The sequence below is a fragment of the Ahaetulla prasina genome, chromosome 5 (assembly GCF_028640845.1).
Source record: "Ahaetulla prasina isolate Xishuangbanna chromosome 5, ASM2864084v1, whole genome shotgun sequence".
Lineage (NCBI taxonomy): Eukaryota > Metazoa > Chordata > Lepidosauria > Squamata > Colubridae > Ahaetulla > Ahaetulla prasina.
This window is the reverse complement of record NC_080543.1, coordinates 66,626,215-66,648,387: the sequence shown is the minus strand read 5'-3', so window position 1 is coordinate 66,648,387 and position 22,173 is coordinate 66,626,215. Positions and strand designations below refer to the sequence as shown.

General features: G+C 36.7%; 2 protein-coding genes across 7 annotated transcripts in view; one reads left to right on the top strand and one right to left on the bottom strand.

Moving 5' to 3' along the window:
* The window catches only part of RPGR (retinitis pigmentosa GTPase regulator), a 139,565-nt gene extending 126,468 nt beyond the window's left edge, over nucleotides 1–13,097 (bottom strand). For 5 of the 6 annotated variants that reach the window (XM_058186589.1, XM_058186591.1, XM_058186588.1 and 2 more), the window contains exons 1-2: nucleotides 12,973–13,097; nucleotides 6,077–6,202 (exon numbers count right to left, since the gene is read on the bottom strand). In XM_058186589.1, the coding sequence (XP_058042572.1) occupies nucleotides 6,077–6,202; nucleotides 12,973–13,000 (154 nt within the window). In that variant the 5' untranslated portion in view covers nucleotides 13,001–13,097. The remainder of the gene's footprint in view (nucleotides 1–6,076; nucleotides 6,203–12,972) is intronic. The other variant, XM_058186585.1, reaches the window with a different exon arrangement.
* Nucleotides 12,979–22,173, top strand: part of OTC (ornithine transcarbamylase) — a 63,974-nt gene continuing 54,779 nt past the window's right edge. Inside the window, exons 1-3 of the mRNA XM_058186592.1 lie at nucleotides 12,979–13,140; nucleotides 18,743–18,799; nucleotides 21,035–21,179. Coding sequence (XP_058042575.1) covers nucleotides 13,040–13,140; nucleotides 18,743–18,799; nucleotides 21,035–21,179 — 303 coding nt within the window. The 5' untranslated portion in view covers nucleotides 12,979–13,039. The remainder of the gene's footprint in view (nucleotides 13,141–18,742; nucleotides 18,800–21,034; nucleotides 21,180–22,173) is intronic.

Genomic DNA, 22,173 nt, shown 5'->3' with positions numbered 1-22,173 from the left:
TGATTGTTGGAAATATTGTATCTGAGAGACTTTATTCGTAATGATATTTGACTGATGGAGTAATATTGGAAGATTGGACATTAAATGTTATGACAATTGAAGAAATATATAAGTGATGAAAATTTGAGCTCTAGAAGATGGACTGTAATTTAAGAAATGGACTTATGAAATTTGAAGGAATATACAAGTGGAGAAAATTTGAATTTGAGAAGATGGACTAATTTTAAAAATGGACTGTAAGAAGAAGTAATATGTGAAGGGAAGATTGTATTGGTATTGTTCCTTTTCTTTTTTCTTTTTTATTATTCTTTCTTATCTCTTTATTTTTATTGTGAGGGTATTTAAAGATTTAGAGAGGGGTGGGTGTTTATGTATATTTTGTATACTTTAGCTTGTGATTGTTGGTCTTAATACCCGATATTTGCTCTGGGAAGTCCGGGGAGGAAGGGGGAGGAGGGGGGAGGGGGGAAAGGGGGGAAATGATATATGGATTGGTTATTAAGGTACAGTAATGATTGAAGATATGAAATTAAAATTTGAAATGATATTGGGGCTGCCCGACTGCCATTTCAGAAAGAAAGGGAGAGAGGAGTAGAAGGAGGGAAGAAAGTAGGTAGGAAAGAGTTGAGAAGGAGGAGGGGAATAAGAAGGTTAGAAAGGGTGGAAGAAGGGAGGAGTGGAGAAGGAGGAGAGGAAGTAGTAAAGTGAAGGAGATGAAGGAGGGGAAAGTAGTGGAGGGTAGAGGGAGGTTGTGAAAAAAGGAAGTGGCAGTCGGGCAGGCCTGAATCAGCAATAAATAAAAATTAATGATTAATGATGGATAACAGATTGTACATAAATATGATGTTGGAAAATGGAAATATTATATATATATATATATAAAAAGGTTCAATGTGCCCAAACATTTGGAAATGTAGCACAACATGATTCATGTGTTCATCTCTTGCATAGAAAGCTTGGCCATGCCAACTTCAGAGTTTTGCAAAAGATGCAACAGTTTGGAGAAGGGTTTTTTTTTTTAATTTACATTTATATCCCGCCCTTCTCCGAAGACTCAGGGCAGCTTACAGTGTATAAGGCAATAGTCTCATTCTATTTCTATATTTTACAAAGTCAACTTATTGCCCCCCCAACAATCTGGGTCCTCATTTTACCTACCTTATAAAGGATGGAAGGCTGAGTCAACCTTGGACCGGGCTTGAACCTGCAGTAATTGCAGGCTGCTGTGTTCTAATAACAGGCTTCTTACCAGCCTGAGCTATCACGGCCCTTCTTACCAGCCTGAGCTATCACGGTTAAACTTAAAAGGGTATAAGGCATACTTGTACTGTGAAGTATATAAATCATCAAAGCCCAAAGCATTCTCAGTAAGCAAGAGTAGCAACAAGAGCTCTAGAGCTGGTACATGCAGATTTCGTTGGGCCAATGCAAGCCAGTTTGGGAGGAGCAAAGTATGCACTGGTCGTTGTAGATGACTACAGTAGGTTTGGGTTTTGCTATTTACTAAAGAGTAAAACAGAGGTGCTACAGAAATTTAAGCAATGGGTAAGCTTTGTAGAAAGGAAATATAAACAACAGTTATGTCAGCTGCAAACTGACAGAAGTTCAGAATTCTTGTCAGCAAGTTTTCAACAGTGGTTGGGACAGTTAGGTATAAAACACAGATGCACAAATCCATACACAGCAGTTGAGAGGCAGAAAGAAGTCTTACAAACAATGAAGGACTCACTATTAGAGATTCTGGTCTGAGCAGGTCGTATTGGGGTGAAGCTATGTTGACTGCTAATTATTTAATCAATAAACTGTTAAAATTATTTAACTCCTTATGTGGTGCTATACGGGAGAAAGCCATCTCTGGCATATTTAAGGGTTTTTGGAAGCAATGCATGGGTGCTTATTCCGAAAAGCAATCAGGAGAAAAGATCACCCAAAGGCTAGAAGCTCAGGTTTACAGGCTATGGGCCTGGCTCAAAGAGCTATCAATTTAGTGATGGGAGCAAAAAAATAGTCATTTCCAGGTCTGCTAGCTTTGCAGAGCAAAACTGGAACAGAATTGATGCAAATTTTTGGAGTGATCCACTTAGTGATGGTGACCCACTTAGTGACGGTAACTCAATGATGGTGTCAGCATTCAGGGAGGAGAAACTGAAAAAGAGCAAGAAAAGGAGTCAGGAGAAGATGACTCAGATATGAAGCAAGAGAGGGTTGAAAAACAATGCCACGCAGGTCAGAGCGATGGAACAAGGGAAATCTACCTGACAGCTATTCTGCTGGTGAGGTTAAGGTGTGTAATGTGTGGTATGAACCAAGAAACTATCAGAAATTATTGGAACTACTCAAAATTGAACAAGTAAAGTGGAAAGAAGCCATGGAAAAGAAATGCAATCCATGGGTGAACATAAAGTGTTCATATCTATGACTTTGTCACAAGGTTGCAAAGCTGTAGAATGTAAGTGGGTGTACAAAAAGAAAGTACTACCCAACGAGGTCCAATATAAAGTGAGATTAGTGGCACAAGGTTTTCACAAAGGAAAAACGTGCACTATGATGAGGTATTCGTGCCAACTGTAAAGAGTGAAAGCATAAGGTTAGCACTAGTGTTGGCAGCGGCACATGGCCATAAAATTTGGCATTTTGATATAACCACAGCATTCCTCAATGCAGAATTAGAGGAAGAAATTTACATGGTTCAAGCACCAGGGTATGAAAGCAAAAAGCCTAACACTGTGTATAAATTGAACAAAGCCATTTATGGGCTGAAGCAGTCAGCCAGGAATTGGAATATCTGTTTAGATACTGCCTTGAAGGGTCTTGGGTTCAAGAGTTGCAAGGCTGATGGTTGCATATATACTGGAAAGTTAAAAGGTGGAGTGCACCCTGGAAGAATATTAAGTTATTCGGTTTTATGTCTATTCCAGTCATCTGAATTCTGAGTTCTAGTTCTGGCTTCTGCTGTAAAGTATTGCATATAAAGAAGTTTATTATATAAATGAATCCTGCTGAATTCTTTACTTGTGTGCTTGTTGGATTGCTGCAAACTCTAACACTGTATACAAACTATATGAAGTGGGGAGAAACTCTGAAAAGTGGAAAAAGCAATGATATACTGAGTAAGTTTAAATTATACTAAAATAGTTGATAGCCGTGATTGTTAATAGTTAAGTTTTAAATTATTTAATAAAATGTTAATAAAATAAGAATGGACCTTGTGTTTTTATTTTAAATACAAAATACTTGTTATTCTTTTAAACTATATTCCTTTGACATAAAAACTGATATATGGATAAGAGTATTTTCTGGATCCTATTTACAATTAAAATACTTATTCTTCAACATTGAAAGAGCAATAAACTAGCCCCAAGAATTAAACAGACTGCAAAATATATATATTTGCAACTTAGAAATTAATACTAATTGGATAGTTTAGGTATGGGTGATTACAATGAAATAGGGCTAGTGTTACTGAATTATATAATTTTTAAACATATATTTGTGTCTGGGAATACATGCCTCTTGTTTTTGTTTTATTTTATTTCTCCATAACTTTAGTAAAGTTTATCTTTTTCCTGGTTTTTGTTTCTATTGATAAAAGTGATTTATAACTTCTGTACTTTGCATTAGCAAGTTTCTAGGCATTTTTTAACTTACTGGTAAACATTACTATTTCTTGACTTCTGAGTTTCTTTGGTATTTCAGGGAATTTAGGCCAGAATTTAGTACTTGGTCATCCTTGTTGAGAACCTGTGAGCAGGTATCCATGCAGCCTTCCTTGCCAGTTTTCCACTGACTTTCTAGGGAGGCTAGCAGAGAAAATTGCAAATACTGATCATATGATCACAGGGCATTTGGCAACCAATCATAAATGTGAATACGATGCTAAATTCCCATATCACAACCACATACATGATGAACAGAAGATTCTTTACAGAACAAACTGTAAAGCAGCCTTTCTGAGCTGTCATAATTTTGAACGGTTGTTAAACAACCGTAAATTGAGGATTTCCTGTATTTGTTCATCAGTAAACCTCTAAGATTTTTTAAAATCTATTAGATTTGAACTACTCATGGATTTATAACATTTTTAACATATCTACCGTATTTTTCAGAGTATAAGACGCATCAGAGTATAAGATGCACCTTAGTTTTTGGGGAGGAAAATAAGAAAAAAGCTGATTGGCAGGTGGATTGGCCTCCCGGAATACCTCCAATCAGCTGTTCCCAGAGGTGAATTTTAGCAACAGGTTCCTTGGCTGTGAGCTCTGTGCCTTGCTTTTTTTGGCTTTTTTTTCCTGCCTCTGAAAGCCTCCAAAACAGAACTTCAGAAAAAAAGCTTCTGAAGCTCTGTTTGGGAGCTTCTTTTCTGAAGCTCTATTTGGGGGCCTTTTTTCTGAAGCGCTGTTTGGGGCTTCTTTCCTGAAGCTCCATTTGGGACTTTTTTTCTGAAGCTCTGTTTCTGATGCTTTTTCCAGCCTCTGAAACCTCCGTTTGAGAAGCTGGGCGGGGCTACATTCGGAGTATAAGACACACCCAGATTTTCACCCTCTTTTTTGGGGGAAAAAGGTGTGTCTTATACTCCGAAAAATATGGTAATCTGTATTTTGATTACATTTACAGACCCCAAGAGAGAGAGGCATCTAAAGCTCTACTCAATTTGACACTGTTGTTATATAATATCAATCAATCAGAATAGCGCTGGAAAGGACTTTTGAGATCTTCTAGTCCAGCCCCTGCTCAAGCAGGAGACCCTATACCATTGATGGCTAACCTTTTTGCTGTTGCATGCCAAAAGCAAGAGGAACACGGGGGGGATTGCACATATGCATGCCCACACCCATAATTTAATGCCCCCCTGCACCCCTCCCTCCCACGCATGCATGCATGACCTCCCTGTGCCCCGTTTTGGGCCTAGCAGTCTTACCTGAAGCCTCAGGGGGTTGGAAACGGCCTGCTTATCGACTTCTGGTGGGCCCAGTAGACCCGTTTCGGCCTCCCCAGGCTCCAGAGGCTTTCTTGGAGCCTGGGGAGGGCGAAAAGGGCCTCCCCCAACCCTGCGGAAGTTGAAACTACCTGCTTCCCGACTTCCGGTGGGCCCGGCAGACCCATTTTTCACCCTCCCCAGGCTACAGAAGCTTTCCCTCAACCTCCCCCCAGAGGCCAAAAATGCCCCCCCAGAGCCTCCACACTGGACCACATGGAGACTCCTGGGAGGGAAGGGGTGGTGTGGGAAAATCAGCTGGCCGGCGCGTGTATACGCACTGGAGCTGAGCTAGGGCAACGGCTCACGTGCCCACAGTTATGGCTCCGTGTGCCACTGGTGGCATGTGTGTCATAGGTTCGCCATCATGGCCCTATACCATTTCAGACACATAACTGTCCAGTCTCTTCTTAAAAATCTCCACTAATGAAGCACCCACAAGTTCTGAAGGCAAGCTCTTCTACTGGTTAATTATCCTCATTGTTAGGAAGTTTCTCCTTAATTCCAGGTTGCTTCTCTCCTTGATTAATTTCCATCCATTGTTTCTTGTCCTGCCCTCTGCTACTTTGGAAAATAAATTGACCCCTCCTCTTTGGGGCTGTTTCTCAAATACTGGAATACTGCTAGTCCTTCTTTTCTCTAGACTAGCCAAACTCGAATCCTACAACTGTTCTTCATAAGTTTTGGTCTCCACACCTTTAATCATCTTAGTTGCTCTTCTTTGCACTTTTTCCAAAGTCTCAACATCTTTTTTGTAATGTGGTGACCAAAACTGGATGTAGTATTCAGGTGTGGCCTTACTAAGGCTTGATAAAGTGGTGCTAATACTTCACATGATTTTGATTCTATGCCTCTGTTTATATATACAACCAAGGATTGTATTAACTTTTTTGGCTAATACAATTTGGCTAATCAAGGTTAACTTTAGAACTGGACTTGGTGATTAGGAAAGTCTATTTTATCTAGTTCATTTTACAATAAAAGTATCAATTTATTAAAATATTAGTAAATGCTTTCATATAATACTATCAACACAATACAGTCTTCACTTAAAAAATCAGAACATCAAAACACATGGTACTAAAATCTTGTTATACTAACCTGTAACAACAGATGTATGTTCATCTCCACATGACATGTGTAAAGGCTTATCATTTTTAAACCAAAACTGGCTAGGTACATTTTCTGCAAATTTGCTTTTTCCAAATGTGAATATAGCACCTGATTCTAAAAAGAAAACACTTAAATATTAGTCTGAAATCAATTTTATATAATTCTACTAACAACTAATTTGCCACTTAATGTCAAAATAGTGGCACTGTATACAGAATACCATTCTATTTCAAAATCTTAATTTTGCCCATATAGGTGCAGACATTTATTCCATAATTAACTATTACTTACACCCCAATAACTATCAAATAGTATCACATAAAGTAGTGGCTGGTTGATGTATGTTTCCCCTTTATATTCAGAATACAAGTAGAATGAAAATACAGTATAACTGGGACTTCCGGCAGTGATGTCATCGTGGAGCAGGGTGAGGGAAAGGACCTCTGTCCCTAAACCCTGAAAAATCTTCACTAAGAGCCTGCTTTTAGGGCATTATCGATCTTGGAGAGATCAATAAACCAAAGAGGAAGCTCCGTAGGCACTGGGGATGGAAAACAACCACCCGAGTAGTCAGGAGCAGCACTCTTAAACTGGCGGAGAAGAAGTCGGTCTTTATGGCCGGCCAGGACCAATGACTGCTGCATAAGAGGGAAGCAAAGAGTGAAAAGCAACAGCAGCATTTGACAGAGGAAAAACCCCAGAAGAAGATGAGAGGCATGTGATAAAGGGAAGGCGTGGAAGAGAAAAGGCAGGGAGAGACTGACACAGCATGTCCAGGAAGGCGGCTAAAATGTTTAAAATGGAGTAAACTACCGATCGGAGAGATAAAATAGACTGAGAACAGTGCACATCAGCTTGGAGCCCAGATTGAAATCCACAAATTGCAATGATTGGTGAGTGAAAGACTCAAAGAAAAATGAGCTGAGATAATAAAAAGAAATGAAGAGAATTTGAAAACATAAATAAGGACTGATTAGAACTAAAGATTTAAATTTGAACCAGAAAATAGAGACTAAAAATGCTGGCTAATGAAATATAATTTGGCAAAATAAAGGATTTGTGAAAGTTAAACTTTGATGGACAAACACTTGTGTAAAACGGAATAGTGGATTGATTGGACTTATAGAAAAGGAGGGAAAAACAAAAAGAGGAGAAGAAGCAGAAGAAGAAACAAGAGGAGCCATCTGGTGGAATTGTGGATATATTAAAAGTTGAATTTGAAGAGGAAACTGGAAATAAGACTGATGTAATATTGTAACACATAAGATTTTTTTTTAAAAAGGGTATAGATGATAAACCAAACAGAACTGACTGAATTATTGAACTGAATTAAGTTGATTATTGGATTAACTGGAATAATATTGGATTTATATTGACAACTCTATATATTTATATCTATGTTTAGTAAAGAAATATAGTTAAAGATAATTTAAGAAATTAAGAGGAGTATATATATATATATATATAAAAATAGAACTGTATAAATATATATATTACACAGGGTGATTAAGAATTATTAAAAAAATAAGTATAACATACATAAGAAAATGTTAAGGAGCCGTGGGAGAGACGGTTGCACACCCCAGTATCTCTGGGGTATGCACCGAAATCCTCCCCGATATGGGGGTCCGTCCATCTCTTTGTTCGGACCATAGCTGCCTCGAAGGGGCAGCGAAGAATGGGGAAGCCGCCGGAGTGAACGGGGAGATTGAAAACTCCCTGCAGCTCCAGATTCCCTTCCCCCGACCCAGCGGGGAGGAATGCAGCTGCCATCAGCTGCAACAAAGCTGCCGCAGCCACAATATTGGGCAGGACAATGAAGCACAAAAGAAACAGATTATTGAAGTCAGGTGAGTCATCACCAACCCACGAAGAAATCTTATTTTAAAATTGGCACAAGCTTTGAAAAAAAAACTTTAAACAAGCAGCTAAATGTACTGGAAAGTAAAAGTGGAAAGGAATCAATTTAAAGAATACACAAATTCTGGAAAGTGAGGACTTGGAATGGAAGTTAAGAACCCTAATTAAATAAGAAAAGAAAGTAAACATTTTTTAATTAAGCAATTGTTTTGAGATCCCTGGAAATTTTGATGGACTATTTAGGATATAAAAGAAACAAGAAAAAAAGAGTTAAAGGGAATACTCTTTAAAAAAAGAGCTTAATGGAATATCTCAAATCCCTCTATTCTCTAATTTGGGACTAGAAGAAATTTAAAGAAATTATTAAAAGGGGTAAGATTTTGAATAAAGACAAACAAGCTGAGACAAAGGGAAGGCGTGGTTTACTACTATAGAAATAAAATGGACATTGTGTCAACTGAGATTGAAATTTAAAAGAAGATACAGAGGGAAAATGAAAGAAAGAAATTGTTTCTCCAAGTTCAAGATACCTATAATGTGATTTTATGATGTAGTCAAGAAAAGATGTTGGAAAATTGACCTTCACGATCTAAAATGTCTAAGAACAACAAGAAATCCAATTGTCACCTAAAATGGCTACTTGTTACTTGTGGTTTGCAATTGTATCGAAGAGTGACATCTAGAGGTAGCAGAAGAATGTAAGAGTCGAATAGCTTTTGTTTTATGACTATTCCCACGAAGATGGAGGTTGCCGTGATTACACAACAGCTTTAAGAAAGGATCCTAGATGGCTACCTTTGGATTATAGAATTAAGAGACAATTTTGTTCTCTAAGCAAGATCACAAGTGACAAATATGGAACAAAAGAAAACATTTAAAATAAGAAACTTAATTGTGACCTAAAATGTCTAACTTGTTATTTGTGATTTGTAACTGTATTAAAGAATGATTTCTAGAGACAGAGGAAGAATGTAACAATGGAATAGTGGACTATTCCCATGAAGATATTTATGTTGGTGTGATTGCACGCCATTTTTTAGAAAAGATCTTAAATGGCTGTTCTCAGATTTATATTAAGGAATTAAGTAGAGAATTTTAACATTTATGTAAGAATACAAGTGACAATTTTAGAATAATTATTAATGATGTTTTGGGGAATGGAGGGAAAGATTGCAGAACAAATTGGGGTGAGAGGGAAATGAGTGTTATGTAGAGGAAAAAGGTTATTTCTTTTGCTTTTAAGAATATGTAAGGTAACAAAAATGATTAGAGATAAAAACTTCCAAGGGAATAGTTGAATACAATGAAGGAACTATTGGGGGAAATAAGCAGCAATTACCCTTTTTAATTTTAATTTTTTTGTTTTTTTATTGAGAATTGATTAGATGGAATTTTTAAAAAATATATGTTATTTTAGAGGCAGAGGAAGATGATAAGAAGGAATAGTCTCTGTGAGTTCAGGACTATTCCTAAGTAAGATGGAAATTGTCTATGTGACAGTCTTAAGAAAGAGTTGTTAGATGGTCTGACCTCTGATTAAGTAATACAAAAATGTGTTTTTTGTATTGTGAAGTTTTGTGAAATTTAAGAAGTTAACAGAAGATTTATTAATGATGTTTTGGGGAATTAAATATGGGGACCAGACTTCATTTAGATATTTTTCAGAATGGGACGGAATAGATTTTTTTTATTAGATATGTGCAGATAATTAATTTTAAAATGGAGAAGAAAATATATTGTATTACACCATAATGGGGGGGTGAAATTTGAAATATGTTTAAGGATGTACATGACTGATAATTTGTTCACAATGAGTTTTTTTTTACTATTATGTTTATAAAAAATTCAAAAAAATTCAAAAAAAGAGAGAAAGTGTTAAGAATAATACACAGTATATTAGAAAAGTGTGGGAGAAGAAAGGGGATAATTGCATAAAGAACAATAGCGATATAAAGACTGTAAAAATAAGATATATTTGTGTATTTAAATATAGAATACTCTGTGTGAAAATATAGAATACTCTGTGTGAAAAATATTTAAAAAAGAGAATACCTAGATATACTTTCTCATATGCCCAAGGTGGGAGAACTTTGCCCAAACGATAAAGATGACAACTACAGCAGCTATCACTAAAGTAGGTAAAAAAATAGCGATAATCCCTTCACCTATTACAACTTTGCCTACAAGTAAAAAATCGACAACAACCACACTTGGCAAAGATAAATCAGATCTGGCAATGAACATGCAAATCATGCAAATAATGATACAAATGTTACAGGAAACAATGAATAAAACTCAAGAAGCAATAGCAAACAATCATGAAGAAACAAAAATGCTACATAAAGAATTAAAGACTGAAATTGGTGAAATGAAGGAGGAAATTAAGAACATGAAAGATAAAATTGGTGATATTCAACAAGTAATGCTAGAAAATGAACAAAGAATTCAAAAAGTGTAATCTAAAATAGAGCAAGTTGATAATAAAATAGAAAAGATAGAACAGAAAGCCCTACAATTAAATAATGAGTTAAGTGAGTCAATTGCGCATCTGAAAATGGAAAAAGCTTCCTTATTTTTAAGATTTTAAAACATTCCAGAAAAAAAGGATGAAGACTTGGGAGAGAAAATGGCAGAGACATTAGCAGAAGCCTTAGGAAAAGACAAATTAGAAATAAGAAGAGAATTGGACGAAGTTTACAGAATATACACAAAATACGCAAAAAGACATAGAAAGGTGAGAGAGGTACATATAAGGTTTATTAAAAAAGCAACAAGAGATGAAATATACAAACAAACAAGAGAGGAATCTATAATATACAAAGATGAAGAAATTATAATATTAAAACAAATAAATCCACGCGGAATAAGGGACCAGAGACAACAATACCAATTTCTCACAACACAATTATCAAGGTACAAGGTCAGGTTTAGATGGTTAGTGCCAGAAAGCATACTCATAACATGGCAGGCAAAAAAATATAAGGTAGACACAATTGAAAAAGCACAGGATTTCTTTGAATAACACTCCTACCCTCAAAACAACGCTATAGAGCACTGCACACCAGAACAACTAGAAACAAGAACAGTTTTTTCCCGAAGGCCATCACTCTGCTAAACAAATAATTCCATCAACACTGTCAAACTATTTACTGAATCTGCACTAATCTTCTCATAGTTCCCATCACCAATCTCTTTCCACTTATGACTGTATGACTATAACTTGTTGCTGGCAATCCTTATGATTTATATTGATATATTGACCATCAATTGTGTTGTAAATGTTGTACCTTGATGAACGTATCTTTTCTTTTATGTACACTGAGAGCATATGCACCAAGACAAATTCCTTGTGTGTCCAATCACACTTGGCCAATAAAAAAAAATTCTATTCTATTCTTTGCACAGGAAGAAGAACAGGAAAGGAAGAAGGAACCTGAGAGTAGAAGTCAAGATGAAGAGCTACTAGTTGAAATAGAAGAAGAAAAAGAAACACAAAAGAGACAAGAAAAAGAGCGGATAGAAAGAGGAGGAGGAGGAAGGCTAGTAAGAGAGACAAGAAGCACAAAAAAGGCAGAACAAATAAAAAAAGGGAGAGGCAATCAAGGTGTTTGTAGTAAACATTAATGGTTTAAACATACCAAGAAAGAGAGCTCAAACCTTCAACAAATTAAAAAAAAATAGAAGTAGATGTGATATGTTTACAGGAGGTCCACATCAAAAAGGATTATAGAAAATTGCTAGAAAATGTAAAATTAGGGAATTGGCTAGAGACTAGAAATACTAGATGATGAAAAAAGGTGAAAAGCTTATCTATATCTATATAAAATTGGCAAGATATGAAAGAAAATGAATAGTCAGAGGGATAGATGATAGAAGATAAAAAGAAATAAGAAAGAATGGGACAAAAAAGAAGTTTAATTAAACGAAACAAGAGAGGGAATAAGGATATAAATATGAGAGGAATAAGGAAACGAAGCTGTTGTAAAGAAGGAACATAGGTTCTATGTCAATGTATGTTATGTATTGTTATTCTTTTTTGTCATATGTTTTATGTCAATGTATGCTATGTATTATTGTTCTTTTTTGTTAAAAAATAAAAAAATATTAGAAGATTTAAAAAAAGAAAATACAGTATAACTGATCATTAAAGTTGCTATACACGAAACAGCACTGAACTTAGTGGACTGTTTTTCCTTAGTCTTTTACAGAGATGCATTTTCCTTACCAATATTTTAATACTCTTCTATTGGTGATACAAAAACCTACCAGTTCATTATTTAATAAGGGTGCAATTGGAAACATAATTCGAGGATGCTGTGCTCACACTAAGAACTACAGCAATTCCCCAAAATTTCCAGAGGAAACGAAAATGATTCATCAAAAAACAAGAAAAAGGCAATACAGCATCCTATTGTATTCACAACCTTTTTCTACATTATTTTCAACACATATGTTACAAAGCACACACAGTATGTATCCTGTAGTTCAACAGTCATGAAAGGCCTTATGCTAGAACTTTAGCCCGTCCTAATTTTTTAGAAAGAAGCAAATCGAATTGCCTTATAACAATTCTAACTAGAAACCTGAAGCCTCAAGCCTCCTTCATCAGTTCAGTTATATATGCCGCAAAGTCAGCAAGCTATGAATATTTGAGGCAGAATGCAGGCTAAACTTTATGCTTTTACTCCGCAAGCTGGAAAAGGAGATATACTCAGAAGACCGAAAACGGTCCCCATATTGTGGGAAGACAAAAGCCATGACTGAAATGCACCCCGCCTCCGTCCTTTGGAGCGGAGGCCTCACGGACTAAAACCTTCAAGGGCGCCTTCCGAGGAAACGAGGTCCCATTACAACAGGGCTGAGCGTCAAGCAGCAAGCAGAGGAACAGCGGGAGCGGAGAAGAGATAAGCAAGCGACGAGGCACCCGCGTCGGGTCGTTCAGCAAAGCCCGCAGACGGCGCCAGAAGCGAAAGGGGGCTGCTGGCACCAATCAGCTAACTTCCCGAAGTGAGGACAGGACTCACCGGGTACCTGCTCCTCGGCCTCCCCCATGACGGGCAGGAGGGGGAGGGGGCGGTGCCGGGCTGATAGATGGATCCGCAAGCCGCCCCGAGCCCGGAAGTAAACAAATCTTCTGCCATTAGCAACGAAGCCCAGCCCTACCATAGAGTACCTGTAAGGCTGCATAGAGCGTAAGTGGTGGGCGTCATAGAGCACCATCCTCCCCTTGGTCTCCTTGTCGTCCCCCCGCCCCCACGAAGCAATAGCTAAGGTTCGAGCTGCAGTTTAAATATCAGGCTTCCTAAGTCAATGAATAAACTCCATAAAGGTTACTCAAGAGAGGAGAGGCGCCGTTGTGCACGTTCAAATACATTTATTTATTTAGTTAGTTAGTTAGTTAGTCACACAGTATATATAAGCATAAGCATGTAATAACTATACAATATATAAGCATATATATGTATGAGTATGTAATAACTATATTAATCGGATATAATGAAAGAAAACAATAGGACAGGAACGGTAGGCACGCTTGTGCTCTTATGCACGCCCCTTACAGACCTCTTAGAAATGGGGTGAGGTCAATAGACAGTTTTTGGTTGAAGCTTTGGGGATTTTGGGAAGAGACCACAAAGTCAGGTAGTGAGTTCCAAGCATTAACAATTCTGTTACTGAAGTCATATTTTCTGCAATCAAGACTGGAGCGGTTAACATTAAGCTTAAATCTATTGTATGCTCGTGTATTGTTGCAATTGAAGCTGAAGTAGTCTTCAACAGGAAGGACATTGTAATAGATGATTTTATGAGTTAAACTCAGACCATGTCGAAGGCGGCGTAGTTTTAAATTTTCTAAGCCCAGGATTTCAAGTCTGGTGGCATAAGGTATTTTGTTGTATTCAGAGGAGTAGAGAATTCTTCTTGTAAAAAAAATTTTTTATTTCTTTTTGTCACAACAGTATACACAAACAATTGTCATAGATAAAACAACATATCTTGAAGAATATATATATATATATATATATATATATGTATGTATGTATGTATGTATGTATGTAAAAAAAATATGCATCAACTATATTAATTTGATATAATGAAGGGAACAATAGGACAGGAACGGTAGGCACTTTTGTGCTCTTATGCACGCCCCTTATGCACACCTCTTAGGAATGGGGTGAGGTCAATAGTAGACAGTTTTTGGTTGAAGATTTTGGGGTTTTGAGTAGAGACTATGGAGTCAGGTAATGAGTTCCAGTATTTCTGGACACGTTCAATTGTATTGATGTCAGAAATGTGGTATGGGTTCCAGACAGTCGAGCTGTATTCAAGAATTGGTCTAGCAAATGTTTTATATGCTCTGGTTAATAGTGTAGTGTTTTTGGAGAAGAAGCTACGCAAGATTAGGTTTACAACTCTTAAAGCCTTTTTTGGGATGTAGTTGCAGTGGGCTTTGGCACTTAGATCATTTGATATGAAAACTCCAAGGTCTTTAACAGGGTGGGGGTCATCCGTAAGGTAATGTCCATCAAGCTTGTACTTAGTGTTTAGATTCTTTTTTCCAATATGTAAGACTGAGCATTTGCTGGTTGAGATTTGGAGTTGCCAAGTTTTAGACCATTCAAATACAAAGTCAAGGTCTTTTTGAAGGGTAGTTGTATTGTTGGTGGTGTTAAATAGTTTGACGTCGTCAGCAAAAAGAATACAATTACTTGTGGTCATAGAGATTATTAATGTATAATATGAAAATTGTTGGTCCTAGAACGCTGCCTTGGGGAACGCCACTTTTGACAGGAACAGGATTTGATAGAGCATTGCCAATTTTGACCACTTGTTGTCTCTTTGACAGAAAAGCTGTTATCCAATTGTGGAGGGGTCCTGAAATTCCGTAGGATTTTAGTTTTAGGAGAAGTTTATTATGTACTACTGAGTCAAAAGCTTTGCAGAAGTCTATGTAGATTGCATCTATTGTTTTGCCCTGATCAAGATTTGTAGTCCATATGTTTTTGCAGTGAAGAAGTTGTAAGTTACATGATAATTTTTTTTCTGAAACCAAATTGTTTATTAGAAAGTAGGTTGTTTGTTTCTAGGTGGAGGGTAATGGATTGGTTGAAGATAGATTCCATTACTTTGCAGGTGACGCAGCATAGAGAGATTGGTCTGTAATTTCAACTAGGCTGGGATCTCCTTTTTTGAAGACAGGGGTGACCATGGCTAGTAACCAAAGATTGGGAAGGGAACTGGTCGTGAAAGCTTTTTCAAAGATTATGCTTAGGGATTCTGTTATATTAGCTGGAAGTTTTTTCAAGAAGTATGCACATAGTCCATCAGGTCCAATAGACAGGGATGGTTTCAGTTTGTGAAAAGCTTTTTCAACATTATCTTCTGTGAAGTCTATATGTGTTAGATCGTTATACTCATTGTTAGTACGATTGGGGAATGTCGGGTATTAAGCAGCTTTGTTCCTTCTCTCTTTCTCTCTCTCTCTTTCTGAGAAGGAGGAGGGTTGAGGGGGAAGGGGGCTGCCTTGAGACAAAACTGTTTGTTCTTTTAACTCTCTCTCTCTCTGCAGAAGAGGGGTCGTGCTGGAGTGGGGGTGCTGAATTAGACAAAGAATTAAAAACTGCTTTTCTAAAAAGTACGAAGTGGGTAGGGCTGCATAGTCATAGCTAGCACTTTACCTGTTAGAAAACCACTAGCCAGAATATTAGAAACAAGAATAGCTCGCTTGTAAGAAAAAACCCCAAAACCACATAGCTGGTACATGAAACTAGGACACTTTGCAAGATACCCGTGACCTAGGATGAAAAACAGGTGATGTGACATTTAGGTATTTAGCATAGCAAGCGTAAAAGTTTTTGTTGTTAGTTGCGAAGTTGTGTTCAACCCATCACGACCCCATGGACAATGTTCCTCCAGGACTTCCTATCCTCTACCATCTTCTGGAGTCCATTTAAGCTCACGCCTACTGCTTCAGTGACTCCATCCAGCCACCTCATTCTCTGTCGTCCCATTCTTCTTTTGCCCTCAATCTTTCCCAGCATTAGACTCTTCTCCAGTGAGTCCTTCCTTCTCATTAGGTGGCCAAAATATTTGAGTTTCATCTTCAGGATCTGGCCTTCTAAAGAGCAGTCAGGGTTGCTCTCCTCTAGGACTGACTTGTTTGTTCGCCTTGCAGTCCAAGAGACTCGCAGGAGTCTTTTCCAGCACCAGAGTTCATAGGCCTCAATTCTTTGGCGCTCAGCCTTTCTTATGGTCCAACTTTCACAGCCATACATTGCAACTGGGAAAACCATAGCCTTGACTATACGCACTTTTGTTGGCAGGGTGATGTCTCTGCTTTTTAGTACGCTGTCTAGATTTGCCATAGCTTTCCTCCCCAGGAGCAAGCGTCTTTTAATTTCTGGGCTGCAGTCCCCATCTGCGGTGATCTTGGAGCCCAGGAAAATAAAATCTGTCACTAGCTCCATTTCTTCCCCATCTATCTGCCAGGATTTGAGAGGGGCAGATGCCATGATCTTAGTTTTCTTAATGTTGAGTTTCAAGCCAACCTTTGCACTCTCCTCCTTTACCTGCATCAAGAGGCTCTTTAGTTCCTCTTCCTTCTGCCATTAGAGTGGTATCATTTGCATATCTGAGGTTGTTGAACTCTTTCTAGCCCAGTTTTGGGGACAACATATAATTGCATCCCCTCATTCTTGCCTCTTCCATTTGTAATATTTTCTGTAAAATCTTGCTTTTGCCAAACAGACACCATTGCCTCCTCTGTTCTAAATTTGTTCCCATTTCCAAAATCCACGCAGTAACATATCACATCCTTGTCAGGGAAGAAACAACGCCTCAATCAATAAACCGTCAAGGAAGAAATCACATTTCAGCCAAGACTGGCAAGGCAAGGAACTATATAAACAAGCCTCAAAACCAGTCTGTCTTGTTTGATAATGAAACATCTGCAGGAAAAGCAATCAAGCTCAGAGTATCTCAAGGACCCAACAGGCTTGGGAGAGCCCATTCCATTCATCTATACAATGGTCTAGAGGAATTCCATTGTAGATTCTTATTCTGAAGATCAGATACATTAAATAAACAACATTCCATATTGTAGCATCTTAAATAATTATTGTAAACCCCCTAGTCTGTGAAAGTTAATGTCAAAAATATTTTAAAAATGAGAAAACTTACTTATTTTGCTTAGTTAAAAAACTCAAAACATTAAACTCAAATGTCAGCATATTTTTTTTTACTTCCTAGGAATGTAGCCTAAATACTTTTAAGGGATAGATATATTAGTGAAAACTTCTTTAAAAAAACCCAAAACATTACAATAAAGGATCTATTTTATTTGGAGCTTTTATACAATGCTGTGCTTCCATCCTACTTTCCACATACTATGAGGGATTCTATAAAAATTGAGATTAAAACATAAAATCCTTATAAATTACCAGATATCTTTACAGCCAGAAATACAAGTAGTCCTCAACTTACAACCACAATTGAACCCAAAATTTCTGTTGTTAAGTGAAATATTTGTTAAGTTAGTTTTGCCCCATTTTACGACCTTACTGCCAAAGTTGTTAAATGAATCACTGCAGTTGATAAGTTAGTAACCTGGTTAAGTGAATCTGGCTTCCCCAATGACTTTGCTTGTCAGGAGGTTACAAAAGGGGATCACAGGGGATGACCTTGGGACACAGCAATGGTTATCAATATGAACCAACTGCCAAGCATCTGAATTTTGATCACATGATTATGGGGATACGTTTTTCAGTGTCGTTGTAACTTCAAACATTCACTAAATGAACTGTTGTAAGTCAAGGACTACCTGTACTTGAGATTAGAAAAAGTAGACGGACTACACTTCTCTGTTTCACCACGTCATCACTATATTCAGCTTCTAAATATAACAAGAATACAGTGATCTATAACCACTATTCTTATAAGGTACCTATTTTTGTACCAAAAATTTATTGGAATTTATGGTTGTGGAAAATGAAAATATCTGATTATTTAATTGTTCATGCTAAAGGAATTAATTGTCTAAGGTAACAGAAAAGGACCTTTTCTCAGATGCAAGATAATCTACCCAGCCAGCCAGCCAGCCAGCACTGTTTCTGGGCTAAACTGCATCTTCCTATGGTTTAAGAAATAATGTTATGTGTGCTTTCTTCAACTATTAGCAGGCCAGGAAGAAACTTTAGGAAAAGTGGATGTTATAGATATAATATGTAGACATCCAGTAACTTGGATTACTGTTTTTGATATATGCCCCACTCTGTCACACACTCACACATATACATAGTAGTGAGAAAAAAGAAAAAGAGCTAAAGAATGAGATAATTCTCTAACTATATGTGTATGGGACATCTGCATGGATACAAGATTATCATAGAAGAATAATAAAATAGCAGAGTTGGAAGGGATCTTGGGGGTCTTCCTGCTCAGGTGGGAAACTCTGTACAGAAGGACACCTTTTCTCCAGGAACATGATCTGACCTTTAGCAATATGGAAAAACTCTGGAATGACCATAAGTACTGCAATCACATGCTGATCTTGTCTTCTAATGATGCAACTGTGAATTTTGCAACTCAGCTAACTATTAACACTTTATCTATAGCATTTGTGTCAAGTTACATACCTTGGTTGTAGATCTAACTAATACTAAAGATAATATAGTCTCATGATTGTTTATTTTTGCTGCTTCACTGAAAACCAGAGTATTCACTATTTCATATGGCACTGATTAGAACATTTCTTTCTACAACTAAAAATTATCATTTAATAAATATGTTTAATTTCAGATTCCTATTTAATACAGCAAATATACACAAAATCAAGCATTCGGTACAATGTATTCGGTAAGTGTTTAAATATCTCACAGGTAAATCTTACAGGCTGTTCTTTAATATTTGCTATAAAATTTATGAGATTGATGTTCTATAACTTCATTGATATACTAAATCATAAAACTAAAACAAATCAATTTTATTAAAAAATAGGTATGTTGATGATACTATAGTCTTTGACTTCTGTTTCTAGAGTATGTGATAATTGTATGTACCAGAAATAATTTGCATATGTACTTCAAATGAGTGATATATTCTATTATTTACAAATTCACTTTTCCTCTCTGATATATCTGAGAAATTATATAAAGTTTTTTTTATAAGTGTGGGGAAGGGAGACAAATCTTACAAAAATTAATAAAGGCAACTTATTTGTTTATTTGGCATGAATTATTTTTAATTGTCTCAATATAATGTGAAAGAAAACATGGTGGCAGTAAATGTAATGTTAACTAAATCTTGGAATAATGCTAATATGACCAAAAGAATTGAATTATATTGTCAAAAATTGTGTTGCAGTTATTCATTGATTTTCAATCTCTCTTGATCTCTTGTGAATATAAAAGAGGAAAATAAAGAAATACTACAACACCAGCTTGAGTGCTCTCTAGATATATGGACTTCATATTCTATATTTCTTTGATCAAAAAGATCATTGCATAAAATTCTGAGAGATGAAGTGTCATGTTGATAAAGGCTGCAATACTGTTTTGTCTTCATTAACAGTCTTGCCAGTTGGTCAATTTGCATTGCTTCATGTAAATTTTAACTATTTATTTACCTATATGGTAAAAGTAAAAATAAAAAGGAGCTATAGACTCCTATGAGGACATCTGCTTTTAAAAGAGAGCTCATAGTAAGTATTTTATGGCTAACACTTGTCTAGTGTGCAGACTGTGAGTTCTAGTCCTGCCTTGAGCACAAAGCCAACTGGGTGACCTTGGGTCAGTTATTTTCTCTCAGTCCTAGGAAGGAGGCAATGGAAAATAACTTTTGGGGGAAAAAAACTTGCCATGAAAACTGCAGGAATTTGTTTAGGCAAACACCAAGAATCTGACACAATTGAACAGAAGAAAAAAAAAACACCTTTATTCTACATGCTAACATGGCTAGTGGGCTATTAACAGATGGGTCAAATTGCTGAAAGTTATGAATATTACCAGTAGCTATCAACCTTAACTCTCTTTTGCAGAGTCATACCATTATACAAATAATCCTCAACTTGCAATAATTCATTTAACAATTGAACAGTTACAGCAGCACTGAAAAGAATTACAACTGGTCCTCACACTTACAAGTCTTGCAGCATTGCAACCTACAGTCATGTGATTAAAATTCTGGCACATGGCAACTGACATGTATTAATGACCTCTGAATATTTTTAATCTATTTATTCATATCCTCTTATTTTGAAGTGAAGTTTCAAAGGAGATCTATTTTTAGTTCTATTGTAATCTAAGAATGCAATTTTATGATGTCTTGTTTTGACTGAAAAATTCTACATTCCTCTTCAACCATTTGTCTACTTCTTCCTATTCTGTTCTGCCATTCCCCTCGACCATCAAGTCATAATCTTTCCTTTAAGCTTTCCTTTATCCAGTGACTTTCAGATAGTTTGAGCTACAGTTCTCATAATTCTGTTGAATTTTGAGGCAGAATGGGGCTGCTATATATATGCTGATGGCATCCTGGTGTGCCTATAGCACCCTTGTCTCTCAGAGACATTATGTCATCTGATATAACATTGTCATCAATCCTTTGCCATAGTCAGACCACTTTCTAGTTTATATGTATGTCACTAACAAACTGCATTTCCACAGAGTAATAAACTGTTAAGAATATATGTTCTTGGTGCTTGTTGCATGCCCTGGGTTTTCTGGGAATGCTGGAGGAGTTCATGAGTGATTTTGTGGAAAGTTCCTCTGTGCAGCTTGCCAACCTCTGAAACTCAGAGATGAGGAGGGTGCTAGATGAGATTGGCTCTGAATGGCCTTTTGTTTGCACAGATCTCAGAAGTCTCCTTGGTTTACTGAAATGTTTCAAGAAATTAAGCAGGTGAAGAGACACTTAGAGCACAAGTAGAAGGAAGTGAAGAATGAATGTGATGCACATTTACATACCCCTGTTTGGGACTATAGAGAAATGAATAATCAGAGGGAACATAAATGATCACTTAATATTGATTGTTTTTGAAAAGCAAGTTCTTAACTATAAATATTGTTGTCTCATCCCCCTCCCCTCCAATAGTTCTAAACATGGGCAATCTATTGAAACTTCCATTAAGTTAAAAGGCCAGGATCTCTTAACCCTACAAAACTATACGCCTGAAGAAATCAAATATTTGCTTTGGATAGCATCAGATTTGAAAAACAGATTCAAATACAAAAAAGAGGTAATATGAATACTTTTGCTCTCATTTCTTTATGCTTTTTCTTCACATATAGAATCTTGTGTGATTCTGTAACTATAAATATTCACTGTACTTCAGAAATTAGCGAAGTTTTAAAAATACTTTAGTTTGTCTGTTAAAATGACATGCGTATCATAATTTATATTTAGTATGTTATGGCTAATATATTTAAGCTAAAGACTTTGGGAATAAGTACCTCCTATTGAAATTTTATTTGAAAGTAAAATGTGTAACATTTTGTTTCTGCTTTGTATTATGTTATGCCCTTAAATTATTATTTTATTATTTTTTATTATTTTATTTATTTGTCGAGTACATATTAGATAATATATAAAAGTATAACCATGAACTGAATACATAAAATGAATACAATTAAAGGGAACATTAGGACAGGGATGGTAGGCACACTGGTATTCTTATGCACGCCCCTTACAGACCTCTTAGGAATGGGGTGAGGTCAACAGTAGACAGTCTAAAGTTAAAGTTTGGTGGCATAAGGTATTTTATTGCGAGCAGAGGAGTGGAAGACTCTTCTTGTGAAATATTTCTCAATGCGCTCAATTGTATTAATGTCCGATATGCAGTGCGGGTTCCAGACAGATGAGCTGTATTCGAGAATTGGTCTAGCAAATGTTTTGTAGGTTCTGGTTAGTAGTGTAATATTACTGGAGAAGAAGCTACGCAAGATATGCCTTTTTGGTGATATTGTTACAGTGGGCTTTGGCACTTAGATCATTTGATATGAGTACTCCAAGGTCCTTGACAGAGTGAGGGTCATCTACAAGGTCATGTCCATTCAGTTTGTATTTTGTGTTCTGATTCCTTTTGCCAATGTGTAAGACAGAGCATTTGTTGCTTGGAGTTGCCAATTTTTTAACTATTTTGACACAAAGTCAAGATGGTTTTGAAGGGTAGCAGCATTGTTGGTGGTGTTAAATAGTTTTACATCATTGGTGAAGAGAACGCAGTTACTTAT